This window comes from Tinamus guttatus, unplaced genomic scaffold, assembly GCF_059628265.1.
Source record: "Tinamus guttatus ecotype Peru unplaced genomic scaffold, ASM5962826v1 Tinamus_guttatus_pri_ptg000260l, whole genome shotgun sequence".
NCBI classification, from domain to species: Eukaryota; Metazoa; Chordata; class Aves; order Tinamiformes; family Tinamidae; genus Tinamus; species Tinamus guttatus.
In genome coordinates this window covers 4,007,462-4,026,568 of record NW_028288794.1, presented here as the reverse complement: position 1 = coordinate 4,026,568, position 19,107 = coordinate 4,007,462, and the positions used below count along the sequence as shown (strand labels likewise).

Sequence of the window (19,107 nt, the reverse complement as noted above, 5' to 3'; positions counted from 1 at the left end):
TTCAGTTAACTAAGGATCTGTTTTTGCATGCTTAAGTCACTGAAAAATAGGTAGTTGATGCTTAAGGATAGGTTGGAGTTTTCATTCACACTTTTTAAAGGACACCTTTTGCTTTTTGGTATGGTTTTTCATAAGCGACATAAGCAACGACTGTCTTAAAAGAAGTGTAGATTGATGCTGAAGAAGCCAAGCCCTCGCCACAGCTCCTGCCCTCTGAGGTTAGGCTAAATTCACTCCTTCCTTCCCACAACGGGCCCCAAGCTCTCCTACAATTATATAAGCAGTGAGTCTCCTGGACTGCCAGTCATGAGAAATGTCAGTGTGCTATCTGAAGGCATTTTAAAAAATTATACGATTGGACATTATTCAAAAAGACTAGTCAACTAACCTGAAACTTGCACTGAAGCTGTGCAGCTGCTTTTACCAACACTGTTTTTCACTTCAAAAGTGTATTCTCCACTGTCTTCTAGTCCTGCATTGAGGATCTTAAGTCCAGACACTTTGTTGAAGAAGCTGATCTTATATTTATGATCAGTGGACAATTCATTCCCATCCTTAAACCACCTGGCAGTAAGCTCTGGCGTGCCATCTACTGTACATTCCAGAGTACACGAGTCCCCGGCTGTGACTTTCACTGGGCCTGGCTTCTCTACAATGACTGCAGGTTCTGCAAGGAGATGCAAGTTACAGCATTTTTAAAAACCACAATGCAAAAGTTATTAGTAGCATAAAAACTGAACAGTAAAAAGATATATAATGCTTTTTTTTCCCCATGTTACCAACCTAGCACTGTCAGAGTGGCAAAGCATTCCTGAACTCCAGCATCATTTTTTATCTGACAGACGTACTTTCCAGCATTGGCTGGTTCTGCATTTCCAATCTGCATGGTTGCAACATTTTCTGAATAGGAGATCCAGAGGTTTTCACTTTCCCTAATAATTTCACCTTTGTCTTTCAACCATAGAACAGAAATGGGCTGTGATCCTTCTACTGTAGCCTGCAGTTCAACTGATTCCCCGACTACAACTGTGAGATCACTCAGCTTCTTCACAAAGGTTGGTGGTGCTATTTAAGAAAAGATATTTAATAGTTAAAAAAAAAAAAAGAAGAGAAAAGAAAAAAAGAGAAAAAAGAAGCATCAGGAGTGAAAAAGTAGGAGAACAACAGGAACAATGAAATGCCAAGAAGGCATCAATTGTTATACAAACCTCTTAGGGTTACAGAGCCAATACATGAGTCGCTGCCCACATCATTTACAGCTTTACAGTGATAGTCACCAACATCTGCAGCATCCACACCGAGAATGTGAATACTAGTAAGGTAGTTCTCAGACAAGACCTTATACTTCTTGCTGCTCCGAATTTCTCGTTTGTCTTTATACCATGAAATCTGGAATGGAGGAGTGCCCTGAAGCTCACATTCCAGGTGAACATCAGACCCTTTCAAGGTCTGGACTGGATGGGGTTTCTTGCTAAAAACAGGAGGTGCTAAAAAAGAGGAGTTAAAATTTGTGTTATTTGAGTGAAAGACACTAAAGCAGAAAGACTATTCAAGTAGCCATATTCATGTAGAACAGCAAGGACAAAACATAAATAAAAGTTATCTCCCACACTATAACAAACAGGCAAGAGACATTCTATGTTTCCAGACAGGTTTTAGCCTGTCCAATGAAAGAATGTGCGAGATAACACAGGAGGATTCATACAAAAAGGAAAGGAAGAGCTCGGATCCTGACCTTTTACTTTCAGTGAGGTACTGGTGCTTGCAGTACCCGCTGGATTCTTTGCTTCGCAAGTGTAGTCACCGCTGTCCTCAACAGTGAGGTTGTGCATTTCAATGACCGCCACTGACTCCTCAAAGGACATTGTGTATTTCTCACTGGGGTGTATCTCGGTTTCACCTTTGTACCAGGTGACCTTGATTTCCGGAGATCCACCTACTTTGCATTCATACCTAGTAGAATCATGCTGTTTCACAAGTCTTGAGGTGTCTAGTTTCTTAGTAAATCTTGGTGGTTCTGGAAAGTCAAAAAGGGGAAGATGATGCTTTAAATTGCACTGATTCTTTGAATAAACACGGTATATGTTACACAAAATGTCAACTTTGGTGAAGTATGCAAGCATTCTAATTCTGCACCTGCTATTAATTTTTGGATGATTTCAAGTCTGTCCAAACTGTACATGAGGCATCAAATAATTCTCTATCAGTAATTCATTTAGTCTGTTTTTCCATTTTTGCTCTCTGTCTAGCTATTAGTTCATATCAGCTGGCACATGTGGCTTTTTTAAAGTAGTATCCTCTCGCATTTTGTAGGTAATAAAACACGTGCCCATTAGAAATGAAAGAATCCAAACTGTTCACCTGAGAGCTACAATCAAGAAGAGCACTCATATTGAGCATTATAGCAACTGCTTCATATCTTAACATGCCATTAATAATTGATACAGTCAATAAATATTAGTTAGAATCCTATACACATTTATTGCAAATCCAAAGGGGCACATGAGAAATGAAAGTGCAAAGAGATAAGTAAATAAAAGAGGTTCAAAACAGTCATGCTAGGAAGAACTACAAGACTGCTGGTATTACTGAAATTGCTGTTACAAGTCCTGTGACTGAAAGTTAAAACACATGGTTACATTTTGTTCTGTAAAGACAGGAAGGAGTGGAGGCTTGACACTGCACATCAAAAGCACCATAATTATGATTCAGAATCACAAGACCCCTAAGTACTCATGGATCAAAGATCTACCTAGTAAAATAAAGAGATGGGACTGACAAATCTCTCTACAAAACAGGATGAAATGTCTGTTTATGCATCTGTCTGTGAAGAGTAGGAAGAAAAATTATTTTACTGCAGATCACTTCAACCTGTGGGGCATTTGCAAACCACACTATGTTTTGCAAAACATACTATGTTGTTAGTAACAAAACTTCCTTACAGTTTCTAAAAATAAAAGTGATGGCTTGTTAACACAAGGACTCTTGCAACTTCAGTGTTTCCCATCAGATTTCATTTTGGCAAAGAGTTGATTACCTGTCTGTAGCGACAATTGCTAAGCAATTGCACTCTTAATTCTGGGATTTTTTTTTCTTTCTTTCAAAAATGAGAATGTAGTTTAGTAAGGTATGTGCTTAGCATGTTAAGCAAAGCAGTTTGTATAATCTAAAAGCAATTGTTTAAACAGATTGAAAACATAAAATTTAATGGGAGAAAAGCTAACAAAAATATGAGATGTTCAAGGACAATTTAACAAAAGGCCTGGATTCTACAAAAAATAGAGTATATATACTCTGCATGTAATATAATTTGCTCAGATTAGACACATGAAAATCAACAGAGAATTTGCATTTCTAAGCTCTATAGGAATCAGTTGAGAAGCAATGAATATTAATTTCACAGCTCTGGGAGAGTTGTACAAAATCTATAGGATTTGAATGAATGCCAATATAAGTTCAGTATCAAAAAACATAATAATAATTCTGAAAAAAAATTAATACAGGAATGTATTTTGGACTTTTAACAATTAAGAAATAGAGCCTAAGAAAATAGTGATGCCAGTCAGTATCATTTTATGAATAATAAACCTATTAGTTATGTTATCATTAAGAAAAAAAAAGAAGAAAGAGTTGCAGTTCGGGTGGAAGCAAGATGGAAATCCTTAAAAGGGATTAGATTTCTCACTACAGTCTTTAACTATGATTGCTGTAAGTCCAACTAGATAAAAAGGGCATTCCTACATGCCACTGAATTCACAAGTAGTCTGCTATACTTTCTGCCAATTCCTCCCAAAACTATCAAGAAAAATCCATACAAATATGTATGGATATCTATCTATCTATCTATCTATCTATATACCACTACATATATCTGGATATATATATATATATATATATACTCCAGATATATAATACATTTGACTACATTTGACCAGTACTTGGTACAAAATTTTGCTGGAGCTGATGCACCTTCTCATGTTAGCTGTTGCAGAGAATAAAAGCCAGAGTATTTACACTTAAAATGCTTTTTTTTTCCCCTTAAAATTTTCACAGGGAAAAGAAAATGCATGCCCTGAAACAATGGGGATATTCATTCATGATTTAAGAGGTCTATTTTATATTCATCCTTCCATAAAATAAACAGGAATGAGATAACCGGAACAGCTATAAATAAATACATGGTTCCCACCTACATTAAGGAAATTACACTAATCAACAAATGTAATTTATATCAGTAATAAATTTAGATCTGTGAAAATCATAAGATCCACGCACGATGCAAAGAAGCAATGTGTTGGCGGAACAGGTATTTGTTACCAAGACTGCCCTTAAACCCTCCGATTTTCACTGTTTTCACTGTTCTCAGCAATTTTCTATGCTTTCATAGACATTCTATTCTAAACATTTTATGTTTACTCAAAGAGTAAAAATATTTGCAGGAGCTAAAAGACCCAGTATGAGTAAATTAAAACCTCATAAGTGAACTCATTTCTCCCAGTTACAATTTTCTCCCCTGCATTTTTGGATAAAAGACAGAAATTTTGCTGTAAAACAAAGTTGTTCATAGAGGTACAGTGGGGTATAAAGCCAGAGTGAACAGTTAGATGAAGAGATTCTTTTGATAAGACAAATGATTCAGTCACACCAAAAGAGTATTTATAAATTAAATTACTATTTAACTGAAAGAAGAGTTCACTGTGTGGCCTCCTATAAAGATAGTCCCAAGTACATCTCTACTGTCTGGGGTTTGTTTTCTGGGTGTCAGTCTAATAAAGAAGAAAAGTGTGGTGAAGAGTAACGCAATACCTTGTACAGCTAGCTGAGCTGCGCACGCGTCCTTTCCAACACTGTTACTGGCAGTACACATGTAGTGTCCAGCATCCCCTTTACCCACTTTCAGGACCGTCAAGCAGGCAGTGTTTTCCACCAACGTCATCTTGTAGTTGCCACCTGGCCGGACCTCTCTGTTGTCTCTCGTCCAGGTAATCCTCATTGGAGCAGAGCCTGTCACATGGCACTTAAAGGTTGCGCTCTCCCCAAGCGGCACATCGACAGATACCGGCTTGATGTCAAAGAAAGGAGGTTGTAGATGCTCTGCGGAGAGGAAAGCATTGCAGAGCTCACTGCTGATCCCTGCCCACCATACACCTCACCATGTCATGTGCAGATCCCTTACGGACATGCAATGGGGAGGGCAGAAGAATAAAAGAGCAAAGAGATACAAAATACGTTTTTTTAAAAGTGAACTACAAACCTGTAAGAATGAGCTTGGCACTGGAAGATGCAGTCCCCAAATCATTTTGGGCCGAGCAAGTGTACTGGCCACAATGAGACATGCTAGTTTGCAAGATCTGAAGAGTTGCAACATTATTTAAGAAGGCTGATTGCACGTTATCGCTGTCGCTTAAGAGAGACCCATCTTTGTACCAAGAGACATGGATAGGTTCTGAGCCATTTATGCGACAATCAAATGTCACTGGAGAGCCAACTGTCTCCTGAATATCTTTAAGTTTCCTGGCAAATGTAGGGGGAAGTTTGCGTTCTGAAAAATAATAATAATCACCATTGTAAGTAGGAAGGAACCCTGTCAGTCTAGAATTAATTACCGTTAACATTAATAAGAACCCCTTTAAATAAACAGCAAAGAGTTTCTACAACTATGCCACAGAAGAATGGTCTTAATCCATCACCTTTAACAACAAGCAAAGCTGTGGAGGTAGCAAAGCCAACACTGTTTTCTGCTTTGCAGACATATTCTCCAATGTCACTATCTTCCACCGTGGAGAATGCCAGTGTTGCCACGTTATTCTTGAAGTGCATTTTGTAAGCTTGTGTTGATCTGAGCTTAGTGTCGTCTTTGTACCACGACACTTTGATTTCTGGTGCGCCACCGATCTGGCATTTTAAGACCAAGGGCTCACCAATCTTCACCTCAATACGGTCCAGGTGCGTGAGAAAATAGGGTGGTTCTAGGGAAGAAAATAGCACAGTGAGCAGAAGTAGAGCATCGTGTGGCTGCCCTGGAGGGATCAGGGGTGACACACACCTAGGATGGATACAAGACTGTGGCAAACATCCCCACCAGCCTCATTTGCAACCTCACAGGTGTATTCGCCTTCATCACTCTTGGTGCTGCTAAAGATCTCAAGGATGCCAGACTTGTCGGTAGTGGTAACACTGCAGCGCGGAGACTGAGCAATAGGCATGCCGTTTCTTTTCCAGATTACAGAGATGGGAGGGGTGCCCACGTAGCTGCTTTCCAGCACAATGGACTTTCCCTGCTCCACACTGAAATCGCTTAATTTCTTCACAAAGACTGCAGGCTCTGTGGGGAGGCACAGGTCAATAGTAAGAGGGGCTGCTGTGGCAGGGCTGCAGGTACAGTGTGTATGGAGAGACACCTGTGCATGTGCACAGGCACACACAGACACACACACACCTTTCACAAAGAGGTGAGTAGTGCACGAGGCACTGCCAGCATCATTAGTGACCACGCACGCATAGTCTCCGCTGTGGCCTGGCTCCACGTTGTACAGCTGCAGCTGTGCCACAGACTCGTCCAGAGAGATGGAGCAGCTACTGTCAGGCACCACTTCTCTGATGCCCCGGAACCAGTTCACTTTGAGCGGGGTGCTGCCCTTGATGAAGCTCGTGAATGTCACACTTGAGCCAGGCAACACTTCCAGGGGGTCAGGTGTCCTCACAAAAGAAGGTGGTTCTAAGGTGTCACACAAAGAAGAGAAAGAAAGACATTATTAGGGGAGCTCCTCCAGGTGTTGGGAACTAATGCAGGCTTGGAGTAAAAAGAGGGAGAGAGGTAGAAAATGGAAAAAAGATAATGCAAAAGAAAACATGGATAACCAGAGGGCAGAAAGAGAAGAAGGAAGAAGCATTTTGAAGAAGAAGCTGACCTTGTACTATCAAGAAGGCGCTGCATTCATCAGAGCCAGCCACATTGGCTGCCATGCAGGTATATGGCCCTGTATCTGTGGCATCCAGGGCATTAATCTTCAAAGCACAAATGTTATCCAAGAATGATAGTTCATATTTTTCCCCGCTAACAATCTCATTCCCATCCTGATACCAAGTCACGGATATGGGAGATGTGCCAGACACTTTGCACTCCAGCAGGACTGACGATCCCAGCACCCCATTTGTTTCCTTTAACTTTCTTGAAAATGAAGGAGGGACAAGGCGATCTAAGTAGGACAAGGCAGAAAACTTGTAAGAAAAGTGCTGGTTTTTTTTGCAGTGGAAAGCAAGGAGAAAAAAAAATATTTTAAGACAAGTGTGAGCAATAAAGAAATACAGCTGACCTGAAACATCAACTGAAGATGTGCAGCTGCTATCTCCCACATCATTGTGCACTTCAAATGTATACAAGCCACTGTCTCCCCCCTCTGCAGAAAAGACTTTCAGTGTAGATACATTGTTCAAAAAGGTAATTTGGTATTTACGGTCGCTCCTTAGTTCCCTGCCATCTTTGTACCACTTGGTAATAAGTTCAGGTGTCCCTCCTACTTTGCACTCCAAGGTGAAAGGGTTTCCAGCCATCACTGTGATCGGCTCGGTCTTCTCTAAGATGACTGCTGGTTCTGAAATAGTAAGGGAGGGGAAAGTGTGTCATCAGAAAATCCACCCACAAAATAGTGATCGCAAGACAAAAGCAGCAAAGAAAGGTTGGGAGAAGCAACCGCGCAAAACACAAGAAGTAACACCTGTGGGGCAGGCTGTACCCACCTAGCACTTGCAAAAAGGCAGAGCATTCCCGCATGCCAGCATCGTTTTTGATTTGGCAGATGTACTTCCCAACATCTGCTCCTGCTGCACTGGAAATCTCAAGAGTTGCAATATTGTCCATAAACCACATTTGAACATTTTCGCTCTCCCTAATAACTTCACCCTTGTCCTTGAGCCAGACAACAGAAATTGGTGGGGATCCTTCCACCACTGCCTGCAGCGCTGTCGGCTCTCCGACAAAGATTGCAGTGTCACTCAGCTTCTTGGTGAAGCGTGGAGGCTCTAATGTTGAAAACAAGGAGGCAGAGAAGAGTTAATAACGCATGCCTGCCTGAAGAAGGGACAGACAAGAGGAAAAGAATGTGCTAGTGCTGTTAATCCTCTAGCATACAAACCTTTAAATTTCACTGGGCAGGTGCAGGTGTCGCTTCCCACCTCATTCATGGCTTTGCATTGATATTCCCCAGTATCTTGAGCTTCCAGATTGAGAATGTGAAGGCTGGCAACGGAGTGCTTTGCTGTCACCTTGAATTTCTTGCTGCTCCTGACCTGTCTCCGGTCCTTGAACCAAGCTACCTCAAAGGGTGGAGTCCCTGCTATCTCACACTGCAGAATAACATCCGAGCCTTTAAGAGTGTCCACAGGGCTTGGCACCTTGCTAAAAACAGGTGGTTCTATAAAAAAGAATCACATCAGAATATGTGAGCTTGCTTCCCCAGTGGGTTTCTGGATAACAGCAGGAGGCAACATATCAGGAAGGGGGCCTACACTTATTCTTGTAAAACCATATTTAGCCTTCAAATATGTGGCCTCACCTCCACAAAAACTGCTGAGCCCCTGACAGCTCTCAGCAGGTCATGAAAGGTGACACCGCTGCACCTGTTTGGAGTGAGTGTGTGGTTGTCCAGCCTAGCACACTTGACATCCTCCGGATCCACTGCTGCACTCACCCCTACCCAAGGGCTACTTACTCCCTCCTCTCCAGGGCCATATTCCAACCTTCCCCACCTCTTTTTAGTCATGCAAGCTATCATGAGTGAGGCTCAGCACCACAGCCCCCTCCTCCTTCTTAAGTTTCATTTCTGCTGGATCACCATATAAAAAGGCGGCAGAGGGATAGCTTCAAACTGTGCCCAGCTCCCTGGTGCTCAAGCTGTTCTATTCCTCTCTTGTGACTTGATAACCTTGCCTTAATCAACTTAAACTTGATAAAAATAGGGAGCCTATCGAGTGGCTGCACAGTGCTGAGCATCCACTGCCATTTCCTTCCTCTAGCGCTTACCCACAGCAACATTTGAACAAGAGAGCAGCTGGGGACATGTCCCAGCAGCCACTGACTCGCACAGCAGCATCTGACTCTCTAGGGGACCATGCAAGAGAGGACCAGGGATCCTGGTCTGTGTGTGGAGTGCCACTGCTAACCTTTCACTGTGACTGAAGTGCTGCAGCTGGCGGTGCCTGCAGAATTATGGGCTTCACATATGTAATCACCGGCATCTTCTAGGCTGGCACTCAAGATGGTTAGCACTGCTGTGGAGTCTACAAAGGACATGTGGAGCCTGTCGCTCTCCTGGAGTCCCTGATCGTTCTTGTACCACACAGTCCTGATTTCTGGTGTGCCACTGATTTTACATTCAAGTTGAACTGTGTCCCCCTGCTTCACGAACCGCAAAGCTTCAGGCTTCTTGACGAACTTGGGAGGTTCTGCAGAACAAAATGAGTGCATAGAGTAACAGTCTACCTGTTTGCCAAGAGAAAACTACAGAGCTGCACATGAGTCATGGGGTGAAAAAGAATCTTGCGTTTGCTACAGCATATGGATCTAATCCCACCTTTCATTTCCTCTCAAGATAAAACACAAGAAAAAGAAAACTGGCAAAGACAACAGCTAGATTCAGATACTACCAACACCGGAGCCTGCTGCTGCAAGTTGTAAAAGACATGTGAAGGACGACTGCTTCAGAAAAGGGAAAGTTTGCTATTATCATTGAAAATGTTTCCAGGCTGTCATAAAAGCTTTGATAGCTCCCTTCGCTCCCAAGATTCTTCCCAAAGTGCAGCAGAAACATGGTAAGAACAGTTTCACTTGTTTCCACATCTTTAAAGTGTATTTCTGTGTGAAGAACTGATTCATACTCTACATTAAATCAGCAATTCAGACATCAAAGTTAAATATTTAGTAAACCTGAAAGAATGCTGGCCTACAAAGACAAGATATTTTACTGTATAGTGATATATGCTTTCCATTAGTGATATATAGTTTCCTACATAGTAATCGCTATGCATGAATACCACTGTAATTGTAGTTTAAGTAGGAATGATAAAGTAAAAAGTAGGGAGAGTACCATATGCAAGTCACCAAACAAACAGCTATGCAAAGAGAGCTCAGATGTGGTACCTTAGAGATTTTACAGGCACACAAGGCTTCCATTGCCATACAGTGTGGCAGGAAGAGTCACCTTATTGTGCAGTGTCTGCTTTCTGAAAAGCTACTTTCTATACATTTCCAAACTGGAAATGGTGGAAGATGAAACTCAGAAGTATCTTAAACTTACCCACGACAAAGAAAACGTAAGAATGAAGATAACAATCTCAATACCTTTGACGCTAAGTTTGGCTGAGCAGAAGTCTTTCCCAATTTCATTACTAGCTTGGCAAGTGTACTGGCCAGAGTCTCCTTTGCCCACTCTGAGCACCCGAAGGTGAGCTGTATTGGCTACAAATGTAATATTGAAGTTTCCTCCAGTTCGGATCTCCCGACCATCCTTTGACCAGGTGATGTGTATTGGTTGGGCTCCAGTGACATGACATTCAAAGTCAGCACTTTCTCCAAATGGCACATCAATAGATTCTGGTTTGATATCAAAGACAGGAGCCTGCTTCGGTTCTAGAAACACAAGAAAAGAGTGTAATGCTCATACCTCATGCAAAAGTTCATTCCAGCACACAAATGCCACTGTATGCATGAAAAGGAAATGGGATCCTGTCATCCAGGCGAAAGCTTTGCCAGTCAACACACCTGCCACTGTTAGCCTAGCAGTAGAGGTGGCAGTGCCCACTGCATTGGTGGCTGTGCAGGAGTACTGTCCAGTATGATTCATCTCAGTTCGCACCAGTTGTAAGACTGCAATGTTATCTACAAAGGATGTTTGCACATTGTGGTCATCACTCAGCAGCACGCCATCTTTATGCCAAGTCACAGTAATGGGCTCTGAGCCATTAAGTCGACACATAAATTTAAGGGGTAAGCCAACGGGGTGCTCCATGTCCTTTAATTTTCTTGCGAAGGAAGGTGGTCGTTTACGTTCTGGAATAAATCAAGTAAAACATAAATATCTCCCAGGAACCAATGCTTATTCTTTGGAAACTTTGCAAGAGAAAAAGCACTAAAGAAATGTTTGGTGCAAACTAATATAAAATCATCACCTTGAACTGTTAAGAGAGCCTTTGTAGATGCAGCTCCTACACTGTTTTCTGCTTTGCAGATATATTCTCCACTGTCGTTGCTACCTACTTTGTTGAAAATGAGCGTAGCAATGTTGTCTTTAAAGAACACTTTGTACTCAGGAGTAGACCTGAGTTTGGTATCGCCTTTGTACCAAGACACAGTAATTTCTGGTGTTCCAGCAATGTGACACTGCAGCGTTGTGTAGTCCCCAACTGACACCTCAAGAGGTTCCAAATGCGTAACAAAATAGGGAGGTTCTAAAAAAGAAAAGCAATTAGATAGGCTCATTAATTAGACCTTGGGAAGCATGCATTGGAAACGATAAGTAAGAAAAAAGAAGCAAAGGAAGCACACACCTAGAGTAGAGACTACAGCCTCACAGACATCTCTTCCTGCCTCATTTTCAACGTGGCAAGTGTATTCTCCTGCATCCTCTTTGCTGCTCTCAAGAATTTCCAGGATGCAGGACTTCTCTGTAGTGGTTATGCTACACTTATTAGACGGAGTGATGGTGTGGCCATTCTTCTTCCATATCACAGAGATGGGCAGGCTGCCTGTGTAAGTGCCCTCCAGGATGATGGGCTTGCCAGGCTCCACATACTGATCACTCAGTTTCTTCACAAAGACAGCTGGCTCTAATGAATTGTAAGAAGCCACAAGTGTTGAGCACAGCATTACAAATGGAGTGAAGGGAACAACAGAGTAAATAGAGAACTACAATCTCTACAAACCTTTCACTATAAGATGCGTTGTACAGCTTGCCCTGCCAGCATCATTAGTCACTTGACAAGTGTATTCTCCACTTTGGAGAGGAGACACATCAAATAACTCCAACTCCACAACAGAGTCCTCCAAGTAGATATTGCATTTATCCCCTGGCAAAAGTTCATTGGCCCCTCTAAACCAGTTCACCTTAAAAGGAGGGGTTCCTCTGATAACACCTGTAAATGTGATGCTTGTGCCTGGCAAGACATCCAAAGGTTCAGGTGTCTTCTCAAAAGAAGGTGGTTCTAAACACACAAGAAAAGAAGAGAGGTGAAGATAGGTTGCTACAAAATAACCTTAGTGTCACTTGAAGAAAAAGAATTATATCTTTACTTTCCACTGCATAATTTCCCCGTAATATACTTACAAAAGACTATAGGCAATTTCAAGAGGAAAAGAAAAAAGAATAGCTCAGAGAGCTTGCTGACTGTCATATACTGACCTTGTACAGTCAATACAGCACTGCATTCATCTGAACCAGCTATGTTGGTGGCTTTGCATGTGTAAGTTCCAGTATCTGAGGAGGTAAGTGAATTCACTTCTAAAATACATAGGTTATCTGAAAAGGAGATTTGATGTTTATCTCCACTGACTAACTTATGTCCATTTTGGAACCAGGCAACAGAAATAGGGGGTGAACCCGACACTTTGCATTCCAGAAGCGCTGAGGAACCCAGGACACAAGGGGTTTCCTTTAGTTTTCTTGTGAAAGAAGGAGGAATGATTCGATCTGCATAAGAAAATAAGATATATTCACAGTTAGAGAGAAAAAGAGGGAAAGACGGAAGGAAATGAAAAAGAAAACAGCCAAAAGAAAGTTTTGGTAAAAGATAGAAGACAAACTACCCAACCAACCTAAAACATCAACTGAGGCTGTGCAACTGCTCTTCCCCACATCGTTCTGAACTGCAAAAGTGTACAATCCACCATCCTCTTTTTCAGCATCCATAATTTTAAGCGTAGATACTTTGTTGAGGAAAGTAATTCTGTATTTGTGGCTGCTGGTCAGCTCTTTTCCATCCTTGAACCACCCTGTAGAAAGCTCTGGTGTGCCTGCTACTTTGCACTCCAAAGTACAGGCATCTCCTATAGTGACTCTCATTGGCTCTGCTTTCTCTACAATGACTGCAGGCTCTAGAAGGAAAGATAGGCAAAACACATGGTGAAAACCTGATTTGACTTGCAGTAGGTATAGGTTATAGGCACTATAAGATACATATGTATATGTAAAAGGACTTATACATAGTAAGGTTATCTACTTTGCTAGGCTGCACAATGTTTTCATCTCTGTTTTTCCCACCTTGTGTGCCACCCTAGCCTGGAGGTTCATACACTCTCCTAAATGACATAAAAATATTTTGGAACTCCTTGGAGTGACATGCATCTGTTCCTCTCTAAGGAGGCTCTAGTAGAAGATAGGACTTCGGGATGTAGGCAACTAGATCCCAACAAAGTGTAAAGGCCTGAGGCTTCTTTCACTCCTATCACTGGATGACTTGAAATAACTCCTGACTACTGCTTACTGGGAGTACAAGAATAATCTGCTTTGGTTGTTCTGAAGTAAGGGTCGTAGGCAAAGCATGCAGCTGACAATAAATCACCAAGTGCCTAACTTATAAACATCTTTTATGAACTTATGCTTTTTACCAACCTAGAACAGTTAAGGTAGCCATGCACTCGCGACTTCCAGCATCATTTTTGATCTGACATATATATTTTCCAGCACTGCTTGTCTCGGTGCGTGTTAGCTGTAGAGTTGCAATGTTCTCCACAAATGTGATTCTTGTGTTTTCGCTTTCTCTAATAACTTCCTCTTTGTCTTTAAGCCATTGCACAGATATTGGTTGGGAGCCTTCCACTCTTGCTTGTAACTCTACTGGTTCACCAACCACAACAGTCATGCTGTTTATTTTTGTCAGGAATTTTGGTGGTTCTGGACAAGAAACATGCAGTTGAAGTAAATATTCAGAGTTTTTGCATAGAAGAAGAGCAGTACAATGCCACTGGGAGCACTGCAGAATGCATATACGCCAATATCTTACCTTTCAGCTTCACAGTACAAAAGCAAGTATCACTTCCTACGTCGTTCTGAGCTTTGCACTGATATTCACCAACATCTGCAGCTTCAACATTAAGAATGTGAACACTTGTATGGTAGTTTTTGGCTGTAACCTTATATTTCTTACTACTGCGGATTTGTCTCCTGTCTTTGTACCAGGTAATGTCAAATGGCGGTGTTCCTGAAATCTCACATTCCAGGCTAACCTCAGTCCCTTTGAGCATGTCTACTGGAGAAGGCTTCCTGCTAAAGACAGGAGGTTCTACCAAGGGAAGAAAAGAGCAGTTTTAGAACAGAATCTGGAGTTATTTGGCTATAATACAGTTTACTGATACCAGCTTTCCACAATAAGACTGCTGGGAAAAAGCAGTAGAACAGTAAAGGACTTCATTTTCTCAGCACACCATGAAATGATCTCCAACTATCTTGCAGGTAAGTGATCAACCAGTACCAGAACTCTTAGCATTGCTGTAGCAATGTCACAGAATAGGTGACCCTTGGCAAAGAGGATACAGGTCCCATTTAGCAGGTAGTCATCTCAAATGAGGGTTATAAAACTGGCACTGCTCAGAGTTTGGGTATTTTTTTTTTCCCCCTCAGATTTCAGCTCCATGTTACAGCAGATCCCACTACAATCTATCTTGGATCTTGGCAATGATGGAACGGAGATACAGCTAGCTTAGGACATATCGGCACTAAGGACAACAATTTTCTTGTTTGGGATCTAGCAGTATAAGTATAGGGATTTCAAGAAACAAACAGGTCATGAAGAAAAAGGCAGCCCCTGAAATAATCTCATTTTCCTGTGGATTACTGAGCAGGGGAAACCACTAGGGAAAAGCTAACAGTATGTGGTCGGAAAAAAAGAGGACTGCTAACCTTTTACTGTGACTTTGGTGCTGCAGCTGGCCTTGCCGGCAGGGTTGTGAGCTTCACAGATATAGTCACCACTCTCCTCAGTGCTGAGATGATTCATTTCAAGTACAGCCACAGAGTCAATGAATGAGGTTCGGAATTTTTCACTGGCAACAATTTCATGGTCATTTCTGAACCACACTACTTTCATTTCTGGAGATCCACTTACTTTACACTCAAGCCGGGCTGAGTCACCCTGCTTGACTACTTTTGCAGCCTCTAGCTTCTTGGAAAACTTGGGAGGTTCTAGAAAAGCAAAAAAGTGGGATCAGAAGGTCTGAATTAATATTGAAAAGAAACAAGAAAGGAAAAGAAGAAGTCAAGTAAATGAGGGTCGCAAACACAGATCTGGGGATTCTCTTGGTAGTGTTTCAAAGATCACTGAGATGGATATACTAAAGAAAAAGAAAAAGAAAAAGAAAAAGAAAAAGAAAAAGAAAAAGAAAAAGAAAAAGAAAAAGAAAAAGAGCAACATAATGAAAAAGAGTGCACACCTGTTACTGTCAAGGTTGTAGTGCAAGAGTCACTGCCAACATCATTTGAAACGTGGCAAGTGTAGTGTCCACTCCTAGACGTATCCACTGAATAGAGGGTTAAGAACCCAGTCGACCCTTCAATCCCAATGAAACAAGTTGGTCCAGATACAAGTTCTAATTCTTCTTTGAACCACTTTACTGTAAAAGGTGGTGTTCCTTTCAGTGTGGTCTTAAACTCCACTGTGGAATCTGGGATGACTTGCTGGTTTTCAGGTTTTACTAAGAAGCTTGGTGGCTCTGGGTTTTTTAAAGAAAAGAAATATTCAGTTACATCTGAAATACCTAAGAATTAAGAAAAATGAGTGAAGAAAGAAGAGACACTGTAAACTTAAGAGCATAAAGATTCACAAAAAGAAAACGGCGATAGTAAGATTTCAAAGTTAATATTAAAAGGTGTAAGACTGTTAGGTTAGCTGAAGATTTAGGCCCCTTTCCCATCATCTATCACACATAAGAAGTGATCGAAGAGTTTCAAACCTTTCACTGTCAAGACAGCACTGCAAGAATCGCTCCCAGCAACATTAGAGACATTGCACGTATAATTTGCTGTGTCTGCCAGCTCTAGATTTGCAATCTCGAGTGACATGGTGTTCTCGTGGCACAGGCTTCTACATTTTGCGCTGTCAGTTATTTCTTTTCCATCCTTAAACCATTTTGCTGTAATAGGGAGTGACCCAGAGACTTTGCACTCCATTCGGATAGAAGCTCCCAGAATGGTATCCTTTTTAGTTAGCTTTTTAATAAACGAGGGAGGAATTGATTGATCTGCCCAACACAAAAAAAAAAAAAAAAAAAAAAAAAAAAAAAAAAAGAGGGGAAAACACTCAGGTTATCTTCTTGCTTGTCTTTCACAGATACAGATTTTATTTTATTTTCTCCCTGCTAGACTGGCAAGTTAGGCAAATGGCAATACAAACCTAGCACAGTCAGAACAGCTTCACAGGTGCTGCTTCCAAAGTCATTTTCAACCTTAAAACTGTATGTACCACTGTCCTCCTTTGACACAGGTTCAATCCTGAAACTGGCCACATTGTTTTCAAAGCTCATCGTGAAGTATCTGCTGGGAAGGAGCTGTTTGCCATCTTTATACCATCTTACTCGGAGTTCTGGTGTCCCTTCCACAGTGCACTCCAAAGTCACAGGGTCTCTTTCAGTTACTTTAAGTGACTTAGCCTTTTCTACAATTCGTGCAGGCTCTGAGGTACAAAGTGTACAAAAATGGCAGTTAGTTACACAGAAGGGGCCTAACTTCACAAGCAATCCTCCAGGATGAGCTCAAAGGGGTGTACACACCTTGTACAAAAAGCAAAGCAAAGCACTTCTCGATTCCGGATTCATTCTTTGCCTGGCACGTGTACCTCCCTCTATGGCTGAGGTCAACACTGGTAAGCTGAAGTGTGGCCACACCATCTTCAAAGGTAATATGGTGGTTCTCATCTTCTTCCAATATTTTCTCATCTTTTATCCACGACACAGATAAGGGCTGAGCACCAGCTATAATACACTGGAAGGACGCAGAGCCCTTCAAAACGCTAGTGACATTCTCCAACTTCTTGACAAAGGACGGTGGTTCTGTAGTGTGAGGTTTTGTTATTGGTTTGGAGAAGAAGCCATGGAAAGGGAGAAGGGAAAAAAGAGATCATATAAGGTCATCCAAGTCACTGCATTAAAACTAGGGAACTGAATGTTTGGGGTACACTTCTTAAGGCGCTGACCTTTCAAGCTGAGCTTTGTACTACAAGAACAGCTTCCTCCTTCATTTGATATAATGCATTGATATTCGCCAACATCCGAGACATCACAGTTGGTCACATTAAGAGTAAACACTGATTCTTTGGTGGAGATGGCATATTTCTTGCTGCTGAACATTTCCTTATTGTTCTTCAGCCATTTCACTTCAAATGGAGGAGTACCAGCCACCTCACACTCAAGCGTAGCCTCCATACCCTTCACCACCTCAGTGGGTCTTAACTCCCGAACAAATGTTGGGGGCTCTATAAAGAGAAACAAGGTAGAGAGTAGCCCGAGAGGATGAGGGGAGAAAAAATCTCCCCATTCCACCACTCCCACCATATGGCATGGCTAGATGAGAGCGAGATGTTCACAACCAACCTTTCACTTTGAGCTCGATGCTGCAGCTCTCACTACCCGCGTCATTGTGGGCTTCACAGACATAAATCCCACTATCATGCACTTTGGCTTGACTGACTTTCAAAGTGGCTAAACCATCTACGAAGGAGATGCTGTACTTAGCTCGGTCAGTCACTTCATTCCCATCCAGGTACCAGGTGACATGGATCTCTGGTGTGCCTACCACCTGGCATTCAAAAGTGGTGGACTGTCCTTCACGCAAAGCTACCACAGGAGTTGGCATCTGAATGAACTTGGGGGGCTCTAGAAGATGCATAGAAAAGGTGAGGTTTTGTAACGCTCAAGGTAGCTAGGGGAAATACAGGAGGTTTCTCCCTCCTTTCCCCAAATTATAAGGAAAAATCAGCAATAAAAAGAGAACATTAGGTTGCACACCTTTCACAAACAGAGCTGCTTTGCAAGTTGCTGTCCCCACATCATTGCTTATCTGACAAGTATAGTTCCCAGAATCAGAAGTCCTAGCTGAGAAGAGTTCCAGCACACTAGAAGTGTCATCTTTCCAGACAGAGCGATTGGCTCCAGAAAGGAGCTCTTGGCTGTCTTTAAACCACTTTATCTGTAGAGGAGTAGAGCCTTTCACCAATGCTTTGAACTGAACTCTAGCATTGGGCACAACCTCTTGGGACTGGGGTTTTTCCACAAAATACGGTGGCTCTATAATAGGTAAAAAAAAAAAAAAAAAAAAAAGAGAGAGAATTACGCTAAGACAAGAGAAATCCTAAATTACTAATGTCTAACACAAGCGAAAGAAGGAGCTCAAACCTTTGACTGTTAAGAAACCACTGCATTGGTTGCTTCCTGCCTTATTTGTTGCTTCACAGGTATAAGAGCCACTGTCTGTGCCTTCCAGCTTATTGATTTCCAGGAAGGCAGTATTGTCATGGAAAGAGTATTTGTGCTTATCACTTGCTGTTATCTCTTGCCCATCCTTGTACCACTGGATACTTATAGGATGTGAACCAGACACTATACACTCTAGGTGGACGAAAGACCCTTTAATGCTGTCCATTTTCTTCAGCTTTTTGGTGAATTTAGGTGGTATAATGAGATCTATCCAAAACAAAGTAAAAAGACAAAATATTAAATTTAGTTACAGTTGTGGTAGACCTCATTCCAGGAGAAGACAATACGTCTGTAAAAGCAATAAGAAAGAGCCCATACACACCTAGGACATTAATGCTGGCAGAACAGCTACTGCTCCCAACATCATTGTGAACCTCAAATATATATTCCCCACTATCTTTCTTTTCTGTATGGAGCACCTTCAGGACTGAGACAGTATCCGTAATGCTGATCTTATATTTTGGGCCTAAAGTCAGTTCCTTGCCATCTTTGAACCATTTGGCGGTAATATTTTTAGTTCCTGAAAATTTACACTGCAAGGTTGCTGGGTCTCCCTCAGTCACATCTATTGACACAGCTTTGTCCACAATTGTAGCAGGCTCTGTTGTGAAAAGGGAGATAGAGAGGCATGTTAAGGGCACCTGTAAAAA

At 41.8% G+C, this 19,107-nt stretch overlaps 1 protein-coding gene across 1 annotated transcript in view; it reads right to left on the bottom strand.

Annotated features, from left to right (window-relative positions):
• The window catches only part of LOC104572228 (titin), a 232,197-nt gene that overhangs the window by 155,861 nt on the left and 57,229 nt on the right, over positions 1 to 19,107 (bottom strand). Inside the window, exons 56-88 of the mRNA XM_088526952.1 lie at positions 18,780 to 19,058; positions 18,377 to 18,664; positions 17,990 to 18,268; positions 17,576 to 17,857; positions 17,179 to 17,457; positions 16,757 to 17,035; positions 16,381 to 16,659; positions 15,941 to 16,228; positions 15,422 to 15,700; positions 14,892 to 15,173; positions 13,996 to 14,274; positions 13,605 to 13,886; positions 12,809 to 13,087; positions 12,396 to 12,683; positions 11,920 to 12,198; positions 11,545 to 11,823; positions 11,167 to 11,445; positions 10,760 to 11,047; positions 10,340 to 10,627; positions 9,163 to 9,444; positions 8,136 to 8,414; positions 7,741 to 8,022; positions 7,317 to 7,595; positions 6,912 to 7,199; positions 6,440 to 6,718; positions 6,047 to 6,325; positions 5,691 to 5,969; positions 5,255 to 5,542; positions 4,807 to 5,094; positions 1,736 to 2,017; positions 1,209 to 1,487; positions 784 to 1,065; positions 389 to 667 (exon numbers count right to left, since the gene is read on the bottom strand). Of these exons, the coding sequence (XP_088383078.1) occupies positions 389 to 667; positions 784 to 1,065; positions 1,209 to 1,487; positions 1,736 to 2,017; positions 4,807 to 5,094; positions 5,255 to 5,542; positions 5,691 to 5,969; positions 6,047 to 6,325; positions 6,440 to 6,718; positions 6,912 to 7,199; positions 7,317 to 7,595; positions 7,741 to 8,022; positions 8,136 to 8,414; positions 9,163 to 9,444; positions 10,340 to 10,627; positions 10,760 to 11,047; positions 11,167 to 11,445; positions 11,545 to 11,823; positions 11,920 to 12,198; positions 12,396 to 12,683; positions 12,809 to 13,087; positions 13,605 to 13,886; positions 13,996 to 14,274; positions 14,892 to 15,173; positions 15,422 to 15,700; positions 15,941 to 16,228; positions 16,381 to 16,659; positions 16,757 to 17,035; positions 17,179 to 17,457; positions 17,576 to 17,857; positions 17,990 to 18,268; positions 18,377 to 18,664; positions 18,780 to 19,058 (9,300 nt within the window). The remainder of the gene's footprint in view (positions 1 to 388; positions 668 to 783; positions 1,066 to 1,208; positions 1,488 to 1,735; positions 2,018 to 4,806; positions 5,095 to 5,254; positions 5,543 to 5,690; positions 5,970 to 6,046; positions 6,326 to 6,439; positions 6,719 to 6,911; positions 7,200 to 7,316; positions 7,596 to 7,740; positions 8,023 to 8,135; positions 8,415 to 9,162; positions 9,445 to 10,339; positions 10,628 to 10,759; positions 11,048 to 11,166; positions 11,446 to 11,544; positions 11,824 to 11,919; positions 12,199 to 12,395; positions 12,684 to 12,808; positions 13,088 to 13,604; positions 13,887 to 13,995; positions 14,275 to 14,891; positions 15,174 to 15,421; positions 15,701 to 15,940; positions 16,229 to 16,380; positions 16,660 to 16,756; positions 17,036 to 17,178; positions 17,458 to 17,575; positions 17,858 to 17,989; positions 18,269 to 18,376; positions 18,665 to 18,779; positions 19,059 to 19,107) is intronic.